The sequence below is a fragment of the Scyliorhinus canicula genome, chromosome 10 (assembly GCF_902713615.1).
Source record: "Scyliorhinus canicula chromosome 10, sScyCan1.1, whole genome shotgun sequence".
Taxonomy (NCBI): Eukaryota; Metazoa; Chordata; class Chondrichthyes; order Carcharhiniformes; family Scyliorhinidae; genus Scyliorhinus; species Scyliorhinus canicula.
Window position 1 is genome coordinate 7,087,486 of NC_052155.1, and position 16,574 is coordinate 7,104,059.

The 16,574-nt window shown below is 46.6% G+C and overlaps 1 protein-coding gene across 1 annotated transcript in view; it reads left to right on the forward strand.

Annotated features, from left to right (window-relative positions):
• Window positions 1-16,190, forward strand: part of LOC119972901 (transcription initiation factor TFIID subunit 4-like) — a 167,494-nt gene extending 151,304 nt beyond the window's left edge. The window contains exon 15 of the mRNA XM_038810446.1: window positions 12,888-16,190. Within this exon, the coding sequence (XP_038666374.1) occupies window positions 12,888-13,055 (168 nt within the window). The 3' untranslated portion in view covers window positions 13,056-16,190. The remainder of the gene's footprint in view (window positions 1-12,887) is intronic.
• The last annotated feature ends 384 nt before the right edge of the window (window positions 16,191-16,574 follow it).

Here is a 16,574-nt window from a genome sequence, read left to right on the forward strand (position 1 = left end):
CCAGCCAGTTCTTTATCCATCTAGCTAGTACACCCTGGACCCCATGAGACTTCACTTTCACCATCAGCCTACCATGGGGAACCTTATCAAATGCCTTACTGAAGTCCATGTATATGACATCTACAGCCCTTCCCTCATCAATCAACTTTGTCCCTTCCTCAAACAATTCTATTAAGTTGGTAAGACATGACCTTCCCTGCACAAAACCATGTTGCCTTTTACTGATGAGCCCATTTTCTTACAAATGGGAATAGATCCTATCCCTCAGTATCTTCTCCAGCAGCTTCCCTACCACCGACGTCAGGCTCACCGGTCTCACCTGGATTATCCCTGCTACCTTTCTTAAACAAGGGGACAACATTAGCAATACTCCAGTCCTCACCCGTGTTCAAGGATGCTACAAAGATATCTGTTATTTCCAGCTATTTCCTCTCTCACTTCCCTCAGCAACCCGGGATAGATCCCATCTGGACCTGGGGGCTTGTCCACCTTAATGCCTTTTAGAATACCCAACATGTCCTCCCTCCTTTTGCCGACTTGACCTAGAGTAATCAGACATCTATCGCTAACCTCAACATCCGTAATGTCCCTCTCTTCTGTGAATACCAATGCAAGGTACTCGTTAAGAATCTCACCCATTTTCTCTAACTCCATGCATAACTTTCATCCTTTGTCCTTGAGTGGGCCAACCCTTTCTCTAGTTACCCTCGTGCTCCTTATATATGAATAAGAGGCTTTGGGATTTTCCTTAAACCTGTTTGCTAAAGATATTTCATGACCCCTTTTAGACCTCTTGATTCCTCGTTTCAGATTGCTCCTACATTCCTGATATTCTTCCAAAGCTTCGTCTGTCTTCAGTCGCCTAGACCTTATGTATGCTTCCTTTTTGCTCTTAGCTAGTCTCACAATTTCACCTGTCATCCATGATTCCCTAATCTTGCCATTTCTATCCCTCATTTTCACAGGGACATGTCTGTCCTGCACGCTAATCAACCTCTCTTTAAAAGCCTCCCACATATCAAATGTGGATTTACCTTCAACAGCTGCTCCCAATCCACATTCCTCAGCTCCTGCCGAATTTTGGTATAATTGGCCTACCCCCAATTTAGCACACTTAGGGAATTGTGATCACTATTCCCAAAATAATCCCCGACTGAAACATCAACCACCTGGCCGGGCTCATTCCCCAACACCAGGTCCAGTATGGCCCCTTCCTGAGTTGGTCTATTTACATACTGCTCTAAAAAACACTCTCCTGGATGCTCCTTACAAATTCTGCTCCATCTAGACCTCTGTCTCTAAGTGTATCCCTGTCAATGTTGGGAAAATTAAAATCTTTCACCACCACCCTGTTGCTCCTACATCGTTCCATAATCTGTTTACATATTTGTACCTCTATTTCATGCTTGCTGTTAGGAGGTCTGTAGTACAGCCCCAACATTGTTACCGCACCCTTCCTATTTCTGAGCTCTGCCCATATCGCCTCACTGCTCGAGTCCTCCACAGTGCCATCCTTCAGCACAGCTGTGATATCCTCTCTGACCAGTAATGCAACTCCTCCACACCTTTTACCTCCCTCTCTATCCCGTCTGAAGCATTGATATCCTGGGATATTTAGTTGCCAATCATGCCCTTCCCTCAACCAAGTCTCAGTAATAGCAATAACATCATACTCCCAGGTACTAATCCAAGCCCTAAATTCATCTGCCTTACCTGCTACACTTCTTGCATTAAAACAAATGCACCACATTTGTCCCTTTGCATTCATCATCTGCTCCCTGCCTACTCTTCCCCTTAGTCACGCTGACTTCATGATCTAGTTCCTTACAGGCTTTAGTTACTACCTCCTAACTGTCCGCTAACCTCCTTATTTGGTTCCCATCCCCCTGCCACATTAGTTTAAACCCTAACCAACAGTGCTAGCAAAAGCACCCCCATGGACATTGGTTTCAGTCCGGCCCAGGTGTAGACCGTCCAATTTGTAGTAGTCTCACCTCCCCAGAACCGGTCCCAATGTCCCAAAAATCTGAACCCCTCCCTCCTGCAGCATCTCTCAAGCCACGCATTCATCCTGCCTATTCTGTCATTTCTACTCTGACTACCACGTGGCACTGGTAGCAATCCTGAGATTACTACTTCTGAGGTCCGACTTTTTAACTTATCTCCTAACTCCCTAAATTCTGCTTGTAGGACCTCATTCCGTTTTTTTACCTATATCATTGGTGTCTATATGCACCACAACAACTGGCTGTTCACCCGCCCCCTTCAGAATGTTCTGCAGCCGATCGGAGACATCCCTGACCCGAGCACCCGGGAGGCAACATACCATTCGGGAGTCTTGTTTTCGCCCACAGAACCGCCTATCTACTCCCCTTACAATTGAATCCCCTATGACTATAGCCCTGCCAGTCTTTTTCCTGCCCTTCTGTACAGCAGAGCCAGTCACGGTGCCATGAACCTGGCTACTGCTGCCTTCCCCTGGTGAGCCATCTCCCCCAACAGTATCCAAAACGGTATACCTGTTTTGGAACGATATGACCACAGGGGACACCTGCACTGCCTTGCTGCTTTTTCTCTGCCTTTTGGTCACCCATTCCCTTTCTCCTAGTTGAAAGAAGACAGAGAGTGGTAGTTGATGGGAAATGTTCAGAATGGAGTTCAGTTACGAGTGGCGTACCACAAGGATCTGTTCTGGGGCTGTTGCTGTTTGTCATTTTTATAAATGACCTAGAGGAGGGCGCAGAAGGATGGGTGAGTAAATTTGCAGACGACACTAAAGTCGGTGGAGTTGTAGACAGTGCGGAAGGATGTTGCAGGTTACAGAGGGACATAGATAAGCTGCAGAGCTGGGCTGAGAGGTGGCAAATGGAGTTTAATGTGGAGAAGTGTGAGGTGATTCACTTTGGAAAGAATAACAGGAATGCGGAATATTTGGCTAATGGTAAAATTCTTGGTAGTGTGGATGAGCAGAGGGATCTCGGTGTCCATGTACATAGATCCCTGAAAGTTGCCACCCAGGTTGAAAGGGTTGTGAAAAAGGCCTATGTGTGTTGGCCTTTATTGGTAGAGGGATTGAGTTCCGGAGCCATGAGGTCATGTTGCAGTTGTACAAAACTCTAGTACGGCCGCATTTGGAGTATTGCGTATAGTTCTGGTCGCCTCATTATAGGAAGGACGTGGAAGCTTTGGAACGGGTGCAGAGGAGATTTACCAGGATGTTGCCTGGTATGGAGGGAAAATCTTATGAGGAAAGGCTGATGGACGTGAGGTTGTTTTCGTTAGAGAGAAGAAGGTTAAGAGGTGACTTAATAGAGGCATACAAAATGATCAGAGGGTTAGATAGGGTGGACAGCGAGAGCCTTCTCCCGCGGATGGAGGTGTCTAGCACGAGGGGACATAGCCTTAAATTGAGGGGTAATAGATATAGGACAGAGGTCAGAGGTGGGTTTTTTACGCAGAGTGGTGAGGCCGTGGAATGCCCTACCTGCAACAGTAGTGAACTCGCCAACATTGAAAGCATTTAAAAGTTTATTGGATAAGCATATGGATGATAAGGGCATAGTGTAGGTTACATGGCCTTTAGTTTTTTTCCATGTCGGTGCAACATCGAGGGCCGAAGGGCCTGTACTGCGCTGTATCGTTCTATGTTCTCCCTCAGCAATCCAAATCTGTGGTGTGACCAATTCGCTAAACGTGCTATCCACGGCCTCCTCAGCATCGCGGATGCCCCAAAGTGAGTCCATCCGCAGCTCCAGAGCCATCATGCGGTCTAACAAGAGCTGCAGCTGGACACACTTCCCGCACGTGAAGGAGCCAGGGACATGAGCCACGTCCCTGAGCTCCCACAATAAGCAAGAGGAGCATAACACGGGTAAAGCAACAGTGAAGGGACTGTGATATATTTCAAGTCAGGATGGCGAGTGGCTTAGAGGGGAACCTGCAGGTGGTGGTGTTCCCGTGTGTCGGCTGCCCTTGCCATGTGGTTGTGGCTTTGGGAGGTCCTATCTGAGGAAGCTTGTTGAGTTCCTACAGTGCATCTTGTAAATGGTACACATGGCTGCTACTGTGAGTCGGTGGTGGAGGGAGTGAATTTTTGCAAAGGGATGCATATCAAGCGGACTGCTTTGTGGTGGAGAGTATTCCATTACACTCCTGACTTGTGCCTTATAGATGGTGGACAGGCTTTGTGTGGGGGGGGGAGTTACTCAGCATAGGATTCCTTGTCTTTGACCTGCCCTGGTAGCCACAGTATTAATATGACTAGTCCAGTTCAATTTCTGATCAACGGTAACGCCCAGGATTTTGATTGTGGGGAATTCAATGATGGTAACGCCATTGAATGTCATGGGGTGATGGTTTGATTCTCTCCTGTAGGAGATGGTCGTTGTCTGGCACTTGTGAGGCGTGAATGTGACTTGCCACTTGTCAGTCCAAGTATGGATATTGCCCAGGTCTTGTTGCATTTGGACATGGGCTGCTTCAGTGTCTGTGGAGTCGCGAGTGGTGCTGAACATTGTGCAGCCATTAGCGAACGTCCACACTTTTGACCTTGTGATGGAAGGTTTTTCAGGAAGCAGCTGAGGATGTTTGGGCCTCGGACACTACTGCTGCTTGAGAACATTGTTGATGACTCCTTCCATCACTTTGCTGATGATGGAGAGTAAACTGAAAGGGCGGTAATCAGCTGGGTTGGATTTGTGCTGCTTTTTGTGTACGGGACACACCTGTACAATTTTCCACATTGCCAGGTCAATGCTGCTTTTGTAGCTGTACTGGAACAGCTTGGCTAGAGGTGCGGCAAGTAATCTTTTATTGTCACAAGTATGAAGTTACTGTGAAAAGCCCCTAGTCGCCACATTCCAGCGCCTGTTCGGGGAGGCCGGTACGGGAATTGAACCCACGCTGCTGGCCTTGTTCTGCATCACAAACCAGCTGTTTAGCCCTAAACCAGTTTTGGAGCATGCCTTCATTATTGCCAGGGCTCCTACCCGCTGCCATATCCAGTACCTTCAGCCGTTTCTTGATATCACATGGTGAATCTAATTGGCTGAAGACTGACATCTGTGATGTTGAGGACCTCTGAGGGAGACTTCTGGCTAAAGATTGCTGCAAATGCTTCCACCTTTTGCACTGATGTGCTGGGCTCCACCATCATTGAGGATGGGGATATTTATGGAGCCTCCTCCTCCAGTGAGTTATTTAACTGTTCACCACCGTTCATGGCTGGATGTGGCAGGACTGAAGAGCTTCAATCTGATCTGTTGGTTGTGTAATCACTTAGCTCTATTACCTGCTGCTTATGCTGTTTGGCACACAAGTAGTCCTGTGTTGTAGCTTCACCAGGTTGACTCCTCATTTTTAGGTATGCTTGGTGCTGTTCCCGGTATGCTCTCCTGCACTCTTCATTGAACCGGGGTGATCCAGTGTCTGGGTGGTAATGGTAGAGTGGGGGATATACCGGGCCATGAGGTTGCAGATTGTGGTTGATCTGCTGCTACTGATGGCCCATAGCACCTCATGGATGCCAAGTCTTGAGTTGCTAGATCTGTTCGAAGTCACTCCCACTTAGCACGGTGATAGTGCCACACAGCACAAAGTGTATCCTCAATGTGAAGACGCGACTTAAGACCATAAGACATAGGAGCAGAATTAGGCCACTCGCCCCATTGAGTCTGCTCTGCCATTCAATCATGGCTGATATTTTTCTCATCCCCATTCTCCTGCCTTCTCTCCATAACCCCTGATCCCCTTATTAATTATAAGACCATAAGACATAGGAGACATTGTCTGCACAAGGACTGAGCAGTGGTCACTTTTACTGATACTGTCATGGACAGATGCGCACATGTACAAATGTGAGTGTCAGCTTTTGAGGGGATTAGAATGACTTGTGAAAGTCGGCATGTAATCAAATGTGTCATTTGCATCTTTTGTCAGCCATTACTCAGTTAGGTCATAAGGTTTTTGGTTCAAGTCCCATCCCCAGGCCTTGAGCATAACAATCGGGGCTGACGTTTGAGCGCAGTGTTGAGAAAGACATTTAACATTGGATGAGATGTTAAGCCACCTCCTTATGGATGCAAAAGCCTGGCACAGTATTACCCCAGGCCATTGTCGCTTTGGTGTTTGTGGGATCTTACCGTGCCTGATTTCCTGTATTGCCACAGTGGCTATACTTCAAAAGTACTTCATTGACTAGCGAGATTTGTGCCACCCAGTGTTTCAGGAAAGATGTAATATAAATGCAAATCCTCCCTTTCTTTACTTTGAACTGCAATTCTTTTAGGTGAGAGCAGAGACGTGCGACAGAGTGGTACAGTAATGTAGGTCTCAAAAGGAGAGTAGTAACCGAGTGTGAAGGGCAATGATTTGAGAGTTTAGTCTTCAGGGTACTTCAGATGGTGATGGAGTGAGCTTCTGTGCTTTGTTCTATTGCAAAATCTGATGGAATATCGCCTGCATCTTTTTTTTTGTCAATCCTCCTAACTAGACCTTGCAAGCGTTTCTCTGCTAATGGTTGGAGGGGAAGACACCATTTGATTTAATTCATTCAAGCTTGTAGTTGGTGAATTGGTAAAGAGAATCTTTAATTTGAAACTCTTTGTACATGACTCGATTGAAACCTTTCTTGCTGCACAGGCTGAGCCTGTTAATGAAATTCTTTCCGTGGTTTGAAATGTTAAGTTTTTAATAAGCTTTACAGTCTAAAGCCTTTAATGTCTTTGGCCAGTTTGGATTTGTTTCTGTTTTCCCATCCCCCCCCCCCCCCAGTGTAAGTGATGTAAAAGAATCAATTGTTTAAAGATGGAACGGTTTTTGACGTGATTAACATCCTCATTTTAAAAAGGTTTTTTTAAAGTCTGTCCTCGCTTGCGCTGCAAAGCCACTGTGGGTTGGATAGGATAGGCTATCATTATCTTCTCTCACCCCAGGTTAATTTTTGAGAAATTGCTACTGGAGTTAATGGTTGCATTTTAATAAGAAGCACTGCTACCCCTTCCCTGTAGCTTGGGCAATGACTGACTGTGAATTGTTAAAGGAGAGCGCTGCTGGGTTACAGAAAATCCCCAGTGGTCGCGTTTCATTTATAACGTTGCCTCGGGCACTTTCACTCCATCCTGTTGAAATGACCTCCTTTTCAACCCTGCGTTGACAGTCGTGCAGAGCACACGGTTATCTTTTGACCGTGCTCCGGCTTGTCACGCGACTCCCTGGCTTGAACTTTAACCTTTTTTCTCTCTCTGTGCCCGTGCACTTTACCTGAGAGCCACCCTCCCCACCTGCCTTGTTCTTGCGAGCCTGAGATGTTTGGAAAACCCTGGTGAGCGTTGAAGCGAGATGCGGCATGCCAGGTCTGGTCATTAGTTCCCCTCCCCCACACACACACAGCTCACTTATTTGCTGACCCAAAGGCTCAGGAAATAGTTCTTGTGGCTGAAAGTGGACCACATACTCTGGCTTTCAATTAGTTTTTTAAAAAACAAATTCAGAGTACCCAATTCTCTTTTTCTTCCAATTAGGAGGCAATTTAGCGTGGCTAATCCACCCACCCTACACATCTTTTATGGGTTGTGGGGGTGAGACCCACGCAAACACGGGGAGAATGTGCAAACTCCACACGGACAGTGACCCAGGGCCGGGATCGAACCCGGGTCCTCGGCGTCCTGAGGCAGCAGTGCTAATCACTGCGACACCCTGCTGCCCATCTGGATTTCATTTAGGATGACATAAATTCAGTCACCACCAAAATCTCGTGTTAGGTTGTCAGAGATTGTCCAAAAAAGTACATTTAACACTTGCACTAATTGACGAACGATGGTTCTTTGTCAGCGCTGATTGTGAACTGTGCTTCCACGCTCATTTCTAACTATCCATCATCACTACTCCTAGTGTGTGTGTGTGTTGTATGTGTGCGTGTGTTGTATGTGTGGTTAATAACCTGATGCACAACTTTCTGGATCAAAAATATACATAGGCTTTAAAAAATATTTTTTAAATTAATGAAATTCAATGGTTGTATATCACCCTACTGTATGGGACCCCTTCAGGCTCGTGTTTGTCAATGAAAGATTACCCCTCTTAATTGTTAGGTTTCATGTTTGATTTAAGTGTCTATCTCTTTGGGGTCGAATGTTTATCAGACATACCTGCCAGGGTAAAGGCTCAATATAGTTCATCCACCCCGTGCCCTAAAACAAGGCGCAATACCATGGAGCAATAATTTGGCAATGGAGGGTGGCACGGTGGTTAGCACTGCTGCCTCATGGCGCTGAGGACCCAGTTTGATCCCGACCCCAGGTCACTGTCTTTGTGGAGTTTGCACATTGTCCCGTGTCTGCATGGTCTCACCCCCACAACCCAAAGATGTGCAGGGTAGGTGGATTGGCCACGCTAAATGGCCGCCTACTTGGCAAAAAAAAAAGAAATGGGTACTTAAAAAAATAATTTGGCAATAGTACCCCCTTTTCAGTGTCTGAACTCCACAGTATGCCGTCCCCACCCCACAATCTCCTTTTCCATCTCTCCAGCCTCACCACAGGGTTCCACCACCAATCTCATCCCATCTCTGCCACACCTCTGCCCTCTGCTGCTTGGACCCTCGACCACTCCTTTGCTGCTTCCAGCCTCCTTCCTTGCCTTCTTCCCACCAACCACCCACTATATATTGCAGCTGATCCAGGCCTCTGCTTGTACCCTATCCTGCATCAGATCTGGGCACACCCGCCGCTCCCTGCCAGCTGACATTGGCTTCCAGTCACCAGCACTTTGGGTTATTTTATTCCTTGTGTTCGGCGCCTCTGCCTATTCCAATTCGACCCAACAACATCTCCCCATCTGCCGCATCTCCACTCCTTGTTCTTACCCTGGCCTGTGCTGCATGCCTGATTTTCATTGTTTCCCTATTGGCAGCAATGCCTTCAGCTGGACTCGAGCATTTCTTACTGCTCCTTCTCTACCACTTGTCCACTGCTTCCTTTTGCTCACTCCCAGTTAAGACGAGGCCTCTAAAGCATCATGGCATGTTCTTCTGCATTCAGCGTGTTTTCTAAATCTAACCAACGAGTTTTTATAAAACACTTTGTGCCATTTTACCCACTTTTGATGCACAGGATGTGTGTTCCTGGCTAGGCCAGCATTTATTGCCCATCCTTCATCGAAGGTGGTGGTGAGCTGCCTTTTTTAGCCACTGCAGTCCGTGGGGTGTAGGTACACCCACAATGCTGTTAGGGAGATAGTTGCAGGATTTTCACCCAGTGATAGTGAAGGAACGGAGATGTATTTCCAAAACTCTGACCTGCTCTTGTGGGGACAATATTTATATGGCTGGTCCAGTTCAGTTTCTGGTCAATGGAACCCCCACCCTCGCCCCGGATGGTGATAGTGGAGCATTCAGTGATGGTGAAGCCCGAACATTGTCTTGCATATGTGCTAATACTGCTTCAGTATCTGAGGAGTCACAAACATTATCAGCGTCCCCACTTCTGACCTTATGATGGAAGGAAGGTCATAGATGAAGTGGCTGAAGATGATTGGGCCCAGGACAGTACTCCGATGAACTCCTGCAGTGATGTCCTGGAATTGAGGTGGCCTTCTTTTCTGCCAGCTATGAAACCAGGGCAGCTTGGACTCCTTGATGCAACAGTCTTGTCTTGATGTTGAACGGCAGTCAATCTCGCTTCTTAGACTGGTACAGACGGTTAAGTCACATGGGATCAGAGGTGAGCTGGCAAGATGGATTCAGAACTGGCTAGGTCATAGAAGACAGTGGGTAGCAGTGGAAGGGTACTTTTCTGAATGGATGGCTGTGAATGGCGGTGTTCCACAGCGATCAGTGCTGGAACCGTTGCTGTTTGTAGTATATATAAATGATTTGGAGGAAATGTAACTGGTCTGATTAATAAGTTTGCGGACGACACAATGGTTGGTGGAATTACGGATAGCGATGAGGACTAGATCGTTTGGAGACTTGGGTTGGAGTTTAACCCGGACAAATGAGAGGTAATGCATTTTGGAAGGTCTAATGCAGGTGGGAAATGTACAGTAAATGGCAGAACCTTTAAAAGTATTGACAGACAGAGGGATCTGGGTGTACAGATCCACAGGTCACTGAAAGTGGCAATGCAGGTGGAGAAGGTAGTCAAGAAGGCATACGGCATGCTTGCCTTCATCGGCCGGGGCATTGAATATAAAAATTGGCAAGTCATCCTGCAGCTGTATAGAACCTTAGGCCGCACTTGGAGTATAGTGTTCAATTCTGGGGTCGCCACACTACCAGAAGGATTTGGAGAGGGCACAGAAGAGGTTTACCAGGGTGTTTCCTGGTATGGAGGGCATTAGCTATGAGGGAGGTGTTGGATAAACTCGGTTTGTTCTCACTGGAACGACAGAGGTTTAGGCGTGACCTGATGGAAGTCAACAAAATTGAGGAGCATGGACAGAGTGGATAGTCAGAGGCTTTTTCCCAGGGTGGAAGAAGCAATTACTTGGGATTTAAGGTGCGAGGGGCAAAGTTTAGAGATTTGCAAGAGATGTTTTTTTTTTACAGAGTGGGGTGGGTGCCTGGAACTCGCTGCCGGAGGAGACTGTGGAATTAGGTACGATTGTGACGTTAAAGGGGCGTCTTGACAAATACATGAATAGCATGGGAGTAGGTGGATACGGGCCCCAGAAGTGTAAAAGGTTTTGGGTTAGCAGGCTTGGAGCTCTGAAGGGCCTGTTCCTGTGCTGTACTTTTCTTTGTTCATTGTTCTCTTGCGTTCGGCTCCTGAGTTCACGTTTGGGCTCCTTGTGTCTCCTTCCAGTACTCGGCGTCAAATTACATTTGATGATGCCTCCTGGAATGTTATACCACATTAAAGCTGCTGTATTAATGCAGGTGGTCTTTCTCGTTGAGCCACTGCAGTCCTTGTGATGGTGCCCATGGCAATACATTGAACAAAGAAAGAATAAAGAAAAATTATAGCACAGGATCAGGCCCTTCGGCCCACCAATCCTGCTCCGATCCAGATTCCTTATTTAGAATGACTACTTATTGCCCATATGATCTGCGTCCCTCCGTTTCCCGGCCGTTCATGTGTCTTATCAAGATACATCTTAAAAGTTGCTATCGTGCCTGCCTCCACCACCTCCACTGGCAATGCACTCCATGCACCCAACACCCTCTGCGTGAAAATCTTTCCCCGCACATCTCCCCTAAAATTTTGCCCTCTCACCGTGAGCTTGTGCCCCCTGTCATTGAGTCTTCCACCCTGGGAAAAAGCTTCAAGAGTTCCAGCTTTTTAGTGGTGATGTAGAGGACATGATGAATATAACCCATGTGTGACTTGGAGATGTTGGTCTTCCATCATGTTGCTCCCCCTTGTCTGTCTTGCTGTTTGTTTGCTGGGCTTGGGAGGACTGTTGAGGTAAGCGTCTAGATGGTGTGCACTGCAGCCACAATGCAGCAGTGCTGGGGAGAGTGGATACCGAGCCCAGTAGCCAGTGTTCATTAAGAGGACTCTTATTTTTCCGAATGTTTATTGTGGTGCCTAAGTGAGTGACAGTCCTGTCTTCAGGCCTTGCAGACAATGGAGAGACATTGAGAGTTCATGAGGTGAGCCACTTATCTAGATCGACGGCCATCTTTCTTTCTGCTGTAACCATCGTACTCATTGGTCCAATCCCTTGAACCCCCCCCCCCCCCCTCCCCCAGGGTATTAATGGGACACATAATGATAGTGCTTTGTTTTCAAAGGAATTTGTAAATGAACAATACTTATCCTACAACCATCATCACTTATAAAAATATAATAATCTGGGCAGAATCATTATATTTGTGCGAGCTTGCTGTGTGTAAATTGACTGCCATAGTTCCTATAATACAACAGTTAGGACAAGTAGTAACTAGGAACCACTCGGCCTCCCCTCCCCTGTTCAACTAGCTTAGTTATAATTTTAATACAAGATTTTTATCACCCTTGGGTACTAGTTTAGACTGCTGGCCTAGTCTTGAGAACAAACGGAAACCAGAAAACTCACCAGCCAGTCGCCTATCTGCTTACCTGTTTAGGACCTTGGATTTCAGCTCTCTAGTCTCACCTCCTTCTCTCAGATCAGCATCTCCTCTTCCTCACTGCACAGAACTCCCTCACTCCCCAAATAAGCAAGTTCAGTGTTCTGTCAAAGCTTTACTCCCATCCAGCTGGCCTCCTTCCCATTTAATCCGTGCAGGAGCAAAAGTCACAAGTGCATGAGCCTGTATTCAGACTAGCTGCAATTCCAAAGGCCTGAGACAGACCCGATTGACTCGGGAAGTAGATTTAACTAGCCATCTAATTAACTCCCTGCTTCTGCCACTTGCAGCTTCTTCCACTGAACTAACCGCCGTCTCTTTCGGTCTTGGCGTTCAAGTAAAGTTAAATGTGGAATGCAACACTCGAACTAGATTTTGGACAGAGATCAGCCCAAAAATACTTTAGCGACAGAGGGAATTCCCAGTTCAGTATTGTTTTCAGGAATCGTGATATCTGACACTAAACTCAAAGTCTACTGGGCAGGAGTCCTTCCCATACTTCCACTGTGCTGGAACCTGCATAGCCAGGGGGGCATAGATTTAAGATACGGGGCAGGAGAGGGGAACTTTTTCGCCCAGAGGGTGGTGGGAATCTGGAACTCTCTGCCTGAAAGGGCGGTAGAGGCGGGAACCCGCCCTGGCTTATCTCTACCACCCTTCTTGAAAAGTGGAACCACATTAACTGTCCTCCAATCCTCTGGTGGCCAGACAGCCCCTGTAAGTTCCTCCCTCACCTCCCACAGAGGGGTGATTGTATATCACGGTGGCTGCTGACTTTGATACTATTTGGTCCGCTCTGTAGCTAACCGTGTTCCTTTTCCGTCTTGCTTTGCAGGGCTCAAGTGGCAGCGGGGGTGCACCAGGCGGCCTGAGAACAATGCAGGCCCGACCCTACCTGCGGCAGAGGGTAACGCGAGTCAATCTCAGGGATCTCATCCTCTGCTTGGAGCAGGAACAGGCAACAAAGCACTCTCTGCTCCTGTACCGAGCCTATCTCAAATGAAGAAAAGGAAACTTTGTATGCTGGATTCATGCTGGTTGCACAGGCGGTTCCGCTGAACGATTTCTAGACATTGCTTCAGGAATCTGAGATTCTGGACCTCGGTTGTCCTTGTTTACTCTCGTGACATTTCCTCCTTTTTTATTTAAAAAAGAAACTGACGGGTAAAAGCTTTGGTTTTGTTTCAGTGCGAAACTAAAGGCAAGGTGTCGATTACGTAGAATTTTCCAGCATCACTTGTGAAATGTAGTCCCCTCCCATTGAATGATTCAGAAATCTGGGATGGCGGAGGTATATATTATTTATTTAAAAAAGAATTGCAATTGTTCCAAGTTCCTTAAATGATAACTGTGACATAAAATGCTGTTCAGCAACTTGGACTGGTTACTTCCCCCTCGTTTGCTTCATCTGCCATGAGGGTGTGTTGCCAGTTTTGGAGTTTTGTGATCCTTTTCTTCCTACCCCCACCCATTCGGACCATCTGTCGTTCATCTTCACTGCTTGTTCTTGCATCAGTGTCGGACCCATGCCCCCACCCCCTCGGCAGAGCGTTAATCTATACTGCGGGTGCTCTTGCTTGTCGGACGCGGGCCAGTTAATTTTACGTGAGCTGTTTAACCCTTTTCTGAGCAGTCTCACGCCCATGTTAGCGTGGAGCCAACTGCCACGAAAACAAAAAGAAATCTCCTTTTTTCCTGGCTTTTCTTACTTTTGTATGCCTTCCTCAGGGTCTCAATCACGACTTTGCCTTCCGAGAAGTCAAGTGTGGGCTTTCAGAAGAGCGTGAAATTAAAAAAAAATCTACATTCCAACAGATATGAAAGATTACCAGATGCTACAGTCACGTTGCACCCCTCACTACACTGACTGGTTAAATGTTGGCTTAAATAAGTCCTAAACTGAGTCACTCACTAATCATGCTGAAATCCCTCCCTCCCCTCCCCCACATTCAGAAACGTCAATCCTTAGCTTTGGGGCAAGAGAAGATGCGACTTGAGCAGTCGCCTACAGAGCGTTAACTTTTAATAGCCTGATGCTTACATAACGATAAACTATTGGGATTTTGAGTCTTGGCATTTAAACCCCCGTCTAGCACACGTGCAGCGTTGTTCAACTGTGATCCGCTGTGATCATCATTCCTAAATGTTTTGCTATTACATCCAGAGTTCTGGATTTGGTGCCTTGTTGCGCCTTTGGTAAGGGAGAGTCAAGAGACCATTTTGGAGAGCCATTGAATCAGGGCATTTTGTATGCTCGATCGGACAGGCCCAGGGATGCTGTCCATATGTAATCATTACGGTGTAGCTTGACTCAGTGGGTAACCCGCTTACCTTTCAGTTAGAGGTTTGTACATTTCAAAACCTGGTCCAGGATTTAAATGGATAAGCTATGGCTCTCCACCCAGTGTGTTGCTGGGTTAAAGGCTCACTGGGCGTAATTTGAAGAATACATGGGTTTTGCTCAAAAGCCCTGTTATGTGGCTATTTATTTACTGATTGTGAACTGTGCAATCGCATTTACCCACAGAGCATCAGTGACCACACTCTCATGAGTAATTGGAGGTGAACTGTAGCAAGCTTTCTGCTATTGGGGTAACTGCTCTGCCTCCTCAGCGGGTTAGGATTTTGTAAGGAGCTGACATTCTATTTATCCATTGTATTTGAAGTATAACAAATGGAGGCCATTAGGTGGTTTTATCCTGACATTCAGCAATCATTCTGTGAATAACGTCACTCTGAAATCTCATATTTCTGACCTTCCTCTCTGGGCAGGTGGTTCTCTCCCCCCCCACTTCAGGTCCATCGTCGCAAAGGGATGTGGTTGATCTGTAAATAAATGTTTGTGCTATTTACTTTTACCCCTACCAGCTGTGATCACCTCCGCTAGGCTGACTTTGTATTGATCTCGTACTAATGCCTTGTGAGAAGAGACACTGACAACGGTGGGCGCAGTTTTTTTTTTCTAATGTAGGGAGAGAAAGATTAACAGAACTGCCCACATGTGTGAAAGCGAGTGGCATTCTCGTATTCCCCCCCCCCCCGACCCTAGTTCGATGGGTGAAAAAACAAGGAATTGCAGCGCCGCGTCCAAAGTCCCCTCATGCGTCCGCCCCATCAGCAGCCGGAAATTGATTGGTTACGGGATCTGGTTCCAATGTTGGGACCAAAGTTGCGGCTGCCAATTCCCTTGAGGGAATTCTCAGGGAGGATATTTTGGCAGTGTGAGGCGGCTCCTAATGAGCACAGTGCCGAAGCAGGCTTCCGACCAAGCTGTGGTATATAACGATAGAACTGTCAGCCGGCAAGTCGCGTGAAGTGTCGAGACGCGACGGGTGGACGAGCGGCAAAACATCCTGGGACCGTTTCGGCTGTCATCCCTCCCACCCAAAAGAATTTGTTGGTGTGGAAAGGGCACCCTTGAATAATGTTCATTTTGACGAAGCCTTCTATTTCTGTTCCTTGTTGAGTCTTCCTCACTTCCCCTCCCAGTCCATTGTTCCATTCAGGCAGCCGAGAATTGTGTGGGTGAGGGGTGGCGAGGGAGGAGCGGCCATCATGTTAAAGCACAGTGGCAACTTGATGTTCAAAACATTATTCAGCCACTTTAACACATCCAGTGTGATGTTTGGGAGTGTTTTTTTCTCCTCTGTTAAGGGTAGGTCGAGTTTTTTAATATGTGTATTTATTAAAAAAGCTCTGTTCCTTGCGGATATTCCACAGCAGAAATATAATTTTGATGCCATTTTGACTAATATATAGAAAGTGACTTTTATTTTCCACAATGTAGAGATGGTTAACTGTGTGAAATGTGAAATAGTTTGTGTGCCTCTGGCAGTTTATAGTTACCTTCCACATTTCTGGAAGCTCGGAGGAGGTACAAAGAACCTAATGATGTTCCTCATGATGCCAACTGCTAATTTTTTTTTTGTGGAACACTTGGAGCACCTTTGACCCGAAAAGCTGGGCATTGGCTCAGTAAATAGTAAAATGAGATGTACGCCAAAGTTATATAAAGAATGTTTTGACCCATGTGCATTATTATTGCTATCAGGTTTCTTTATTTGTACATAGTCTTGCAGACAGCACGTGCTGTGTGAAATTATTTTTGATGTACATAAACTGCATTTCATTAACAGTCGTTACGTTGGTACTTTCAACTTTTGTATGAAACATGCTTTATTTTTCAGGTGTCCATTTGGGTGAACTTGTGCTCGCGCGCATGTTTGATCTGGCACGATTATGGCTGATTTGATGTGGCCCTACCTTCCTCCCTACCACCTACGCCCCTTATTTTTAAGCTGTCCCCCCTGGTTTCAGTCCTCAGGATCTTCCAGGCATTCATAAGATCAACTCTCCATCTAAACACCAATGGATCTTTCCTTGTCAGATAACCTCTCCATCCCAGGAATCAGTCGAGTGAACCTTCTTTGATCAGCTTCTAAAGCAATTATATCCTTGTAAGTAAAGAAACCAGAACTGTGCGCGATATTCTATTCTATTCCCCTTGCAATACACGTCAGCA